This window comes from Morone saxatilis, unplaced genomic scaffold (genome assembly GCF_004916995.1).
Source record: "Morone saxatilis isolate NCDOM2014 unplaced genomic scaffold, NCSU_SB_2.0 Contig17, whole genome shotgun sequence".
Lineage (NCBI taxonomy): Eukaryota > Metazoa > Chordata > Actinopteri > Moronidae > Morone > Morone saxatilis.
The window spans coordinates 26,895,600-26,901,022 of NW_023339729.1; the positions used below are offsets into that span (position 1 = coordinate 26,895,600).

At 44.8% G+C, this 5,423-nt stretch overlaps 1 protein-coding gene across 1 annotated transcript in view; it reads right to left on the minus strand.

Moving 5' to 3' along the window:
* Positions 1-2,968: 2,968 nt before the first annotated feature.
* Positions 2,969-5,423, minus strand: part of nacc1b (nucleus accumbens associated 1, BEN and BTB (POZ) domain containing b) — a 13,073-nt gene continuing 10,618 nt past the window's right edge. The window contains exons 6-9 of the mRNA XM_035660158.1: positions 5,147-5,422; positions 4,222-4,519; positions 3,955-4,052; positions 2,969-3,773 (exon numbers count right to left, since the gene is read on the minus strand). Coding sequence (XP_035516051.1) covers positions 3,442-3,773; positions 3,955-4,052; positions 4,222-4,519; positions 5,147-5,422 — 1,004 coding nt within the window. The 3' untranslated portion in view covers positions 2,969-3,441. The remainder of the gene's footprint in view (positions 3,774-3,954; positions 4,053-4,221; positions 4,520-5,146; position 5,423) is intronic.

The window sequence follows — 5,423 nt, forward strand, 5'->3', positions numbered from 1 at the left end:
AATAAAACAAAAAAAACAAAAAAAAAACACCAAAACGGGCCAAATACACATAAAAAACCAAGAATGTCAGTTGGGTCCAAAGGTCTAGTATACAATACAACAAATCTATAATATGTCAAGTCCTTTCTTGTTTGGGTTTTAAAGTGTTAGTCCTCAAGATTATCGCATTTAAAAACACTCGCACTGGCAATTTGATAGCAATAGGAATCCAACGTACCACTAAGTTTGGCAGACATTTAACACACAGGAACTGGTACATGAACACAGGGGGAATTAAATATTATAAATGTGGATTTAACAGTTGGATTATTTCTCAGATTAAACACTCAACTTTTAACCATGATGTTACCTTTGACACTGAAGGCATACTGCTGGCCTCTACAGTCGATACACCTCAAAGTATTACACTATTTGAGTACCTGCTGACCAACGCACGCTCGATGTGACCACCAGTTATCGCAGGTTCCGCTAAACCCACCGAAGCAAACAGACAAAGCAGAATGTACAGTATCACAGTACAGGATATAGGTCTGCAATCTGATCATTGGCACACAGTGCTGTCACACAGAGAGAACTTAGCACTCAGAGCTCCACAGTGAAAATGTCCATGTCTTCTAGTGCCACTTAATATTTTCTTATACCAAATCTTTCAATAAAGTTAAATCAAACCAAAACAGCTGTTCGTATGTAATCAGTTTTTTAATTAGCTATGGTAATGGAGCTATCTGGCATGGTCTCGTATTGACTCAATGATCAATCAATACCATCAGTATGTTATTTAAAGACGAGCTGCGTCCAGCATCATCAACATATTTGGCATCAGGCAAAAAAAAACTACTACTGTGGCCTGGATGTAATGAACACAAATCAGTCTTTTGCAGCCTTAAAATAAAGAAAAATTAAAATGTGTTTCTATCTTCCACCAATTACGTTGGCTACACAGAGAAACTATTCTTAGTGTAACCCTGCTGTGAATTGTGAAGACACAACCTAACAGGCTGCATATAGTTTTGGCATTGATCAAATCGGTGTAACACATAAAAGAGAGTGCTTACACAGTTGGCTAACTTTGCTTGCATTTTATTCACACTACTGCTTTCATTCCCCAGTGCCAAACAGACAGATGTGTCAGGTCTGTCGTAAGAAAGATTGACTTTATATTGATTGTCTGGGATTGATTTTATGATTAAAAGACAGAGGATGGGGTTAAACCGAAAACTATAATCTGGTCTAATGAGGATTTGAAACACTGCAGTGGTATCGAGGAGCAAAACATCAGTGGCACTGAATCAAACAGTTCACCAGGAGCACCTGTATCAACCTCAAACTGAAGATAAAAAAGCCCTCGCCACTGTTTAGCTGATGAGTGTATTCAGCTGTATTGTGGAGGTCAATTTTTCTAAAGAGAAAAACAGAGTTCATTCTGTGATTCTTTTTTCTGAAAGCTACCATTCAGCCACAAGTATCAAAGGCAAATATGACTGCAATACGACTTTCAGGGTTGTTTCTATGCCAACATTCTTCTGATTTCCATTATTTAGCAGCTTTCGTTTTATAATTCTAAACATCTTACATAAAGCCAGGAACGCAACTGTCAAACAAACAACTTTCAGCCAGCGCAGTTTACCTTCTCCTCACAGCTACTGTGGCCTCATTAAACACTAAATAAATTGAAGGTGAACGCTTACATGTGACAAACAACCACAACCTCTAGGGTCTGCTTTGGTGTAATTCCCCTTTAATTCCCACGTTGCTCTCGTGTACTGTAGCTGATGCGGCTGACAGCGCCCAAATGCATATTAGCGTGTATGTGTGCTCACCGCAGTGATGGGTGAATGAATCGACCAAGCGTGTGTGAAAACACACCGTCTGGCCTCCCGCTCTCTCTCTGCTGCAGCACACACTGTGGCCGTACAAACACACACCTACACATACACACGGCAAGAGCTGTATTCCTTGCAATGTACCAATGCCTGAATTAGCACCTTTGTCCATGCCAGACGAGCACGCATCCAGGCAGCAGAGCCCGAGAAGACTTGCTGCTAACAGGCATGGCTGCGAATACTCTTAGGGAGAGCAACTGAAACATGAGCTGAAAACAAAAGAACATCACCGCTGTATCTCCTCACACACACACACACAAATCGTTCCTAAGCTCACAGGCTTAAACTCGTTTTCTGGACTTTCCTTCAGATTAAAAAAAAAAAAGGGGGTGATAAACAGATATATAAATTGGATTCAGCTTGTATTTTTTCTCCTTTTTTTGCATTTTTTAAATAAAACCACCCCTCTTCTCTTTCCAATACGTACAGAAACGTAGTTCGATTGTACTCATACCGCAGGAAATAACACAGTGCATTTATCAGGCGCAAACTCTTTGACAATCATCGGTAACAAGTTTCCTCTCCCTCGGGAGGCTTGGCAAAAATCACACACGAAAAAATAAAAAATTAAGAATTTAAACCAAAAAAAAAGGGAAACTGAATAATTGTCTTATGTTTTAGGGTCAAAAAGTAGGGGAGGTCAGGGGAAAAGCCAAGCAAACTTTAGTTTTTTCCCCGTCTGCCACCGCACCGTCAGTCAGAACTCACCAGCATCTCTCCAACGGCTGGTAGGTCAGTTTCCCAGCATGCCCAGCAGGGGTTAAAGAGCAGGGTTGGTGGGGTCGGGGAGATCATAAACCATGCCAATGTACATATTAATATTCATTTCAACCCCTGACCTCATCAACCCCACGCTGTCAGAGAAGCTTTCATCTGGCCGTCCAGATGAAATAAAGCAAAACAAAGGAGTAAAAGAAGGGCTCTGTACAAGCTCACTCAGCCTCCACTGACTCACTACGCTGCGGTTCGGATGCCTCGCCACGCATACATTCAATATCAAAACAACAGTGTTACCGGAGTTTGGGGAAGGAAAAGAATCACTTTCTCCAAACAAGATTACCCCCTTCCCCCCACCCCCCTCCCCAGGGAATGTCTGTGATTGATTATGGTAAGAAAAGGGCCTTAGTGACAGTACACACTCTTAAAAACAGAAAACTAAAAAATAAAGGCTGAAACAAGCAGGTCTTGAAAGGTTGCAGAGGAATGAAGAGGTGTGTGGGGGGGCTATTTATCAACCTCCTCCCTCTGCTACCTTTCTCTCCATCTTTCAATCTCTCTCTACCATTAAAGGAAGGAGGAACAACCCAAAGAGAGGCATTCTGGGCCGCTGAGAGAGACAGAAATGTGGACAAACAAAGGAAGGGAAGCAGAACAAACTGAGCAAAAGAGGTGTAAAAGAAGAAATAGATCCCCAAACACATGGCGGCTAGGGGATGAGCGACAACTGTCATCACGACCACTGTGGTCACCGCTCTCAACTCATCGCCCCAGAGAAATGCCATCCCTCCCTACATCAATCTGTCCATCTGTCCATTCATCTATCTGTCCGTTCACTCACTCAAAACAAAGTGCTGCCGTCTCCTGCCCCCTGGAGGGTGTCTGCTTGCGTGGCTCCGCCTCCCACTTCGTTATTGTTGCCAGCCACTGCTGCCGCCACCGCCACGGCTTCGAGGGAGGCGGGGTCAAAGCCTTGCTCCGCCCCCAGCCCGTCGGCCTCCATTTTCACGCTGTCGGCCAGGAAGGCGGAATAGGCGTCGCTGTCGGCCATCAGCAGTTTAAGCTTGGGAATCCAGCTCTTGCGGACGACGCGGCGGGCGTTGGTGCACATGTCAGCCGCGATGGCGTTCATCTCGCTCTCCTTGAAGCTCGGCGCAAAGTTCTGGCAGTAAACTGTAGGAAGGAAAAAGGGAAAGAGAGAAAGATGAAGAAAGAAACACTGAAAAACACCAAAGGCTGAATGGTTGGTGAGGAGCAATGGGGACTTTGCATGCGGGCAGCTCCACAGTCGCACTGAGATGCAACTCTCAGTATTTATAGTATCAGAAACAGTGTGTATCTTTCTGTGACTTACATTTGACAGCGTGCAGCACTCTGTTGTCCAGGGGTTTACGACTGGGGTCATTGGTTGAAGAGCGAATGCCAGTTCCACAGCTGTTAGCCAGAGTGCTCCTGGAAGGAAAGACAAAAAAATACATCAACACATAAACAAGATACCGGATACACACAATATAATGTTATACAGAAAGAGAATCTTCACAACACAATCTTCAAAATCAGACAGGAAAAACTGATTCAACGACAAAAGTGGTCTAGGTGTAGTCTAGTTCAAAACACTGACCTGTCAAAGAACGCGGCCAGCAGGCGTCTGAGCAGCACTTTGTGGCGGGTGCCGGCGCTGACGTGGCAGTTCATGAGCTGGGCGCGGGAGATGAACACGGAGGTGCCGCTCACCAGCTCCAGCTTCTCGGCTGGGTCACCCTCCTCGTACAGCTTCGGGTGGCAGCGGTTCCCGATCTGGCTGATGAGCTCAGCGGGCAGCGACGCCAGGTCCTGCCGGGACCGTGCCCCCCTTCCCCCCCGTCCGCCACCTGAGTCTGGGGCCAAGTCCGGAAGAGCTTCCACCCGCTCCCCGACCACTATGGAGGAGGATGGATTGTTATCAGTTTTTCTACTTACATTTAGGGCTGGGTATCTTTTGGAGACTTTACTTAACTAGTGCAATAGTTTCAGAGCAGATACAAAGTCAAAAGTAAAAAGTAGTCATACACAAACTTTGCCAAAATAAAAGAGTCTAAAATTGACAAACTTGCTGTTTATAAGTCAATCATAGCTTTCACACATTTAGAGCAAAGAAAAGGGAAACCATGTGTCGGTGCATGTTGACTGGAAGAACAGCTCAATTGTTGATGACACTATTCAAATGATTGTATGCACATTTCTCATATATTTTGAATAAACTTCTGTTAGTATAACTGTCAGTGTTTTGAATATTTAATTCAAACCATTCCATGTGAGTGAGTCCTTTTGATTAAACAAAGTATAAACAATTCATAAGCTTAAGGCAGGATTCAAAACTGTCAGTGGTTTCAGTCTTTTAAACATTTCGTTCTCCACAACATACTCCACTCCTGAGAAGTTTGGATGAGCAAACTTTCCAAGACTGGTACATGTAAACACACTACAGCAAGAGCCGAAGATCAGAGGACAGAAACTCGAGATAAAACACAGTGCCCCTAAAATGAACTCCCACTCACAGAGCTTACCTGCCGCTCCAGCGTTCAGCATGCTGTACATTGTGTACATGTTGCAGATCTGTCTGTACTGCTCTTCGGCGCTGTCATCTGCTATGTCGTCTTCTTCCTCGTCGTCGTGGTAACTGATTGGTGAGTCGCTGGTGTACATGCTCAGTGTGCCCGGGCTAGTGCCTTCAGGGGTCCCGCCGTTGTTGTTGTTATTGTTGTTATGGTTACTGTTGAGTCCGGCAGCTCCCACTGAAGTGGCGCCGCCGCCGGCCAACATAGCGGCGTTGGCTGCAGGTCC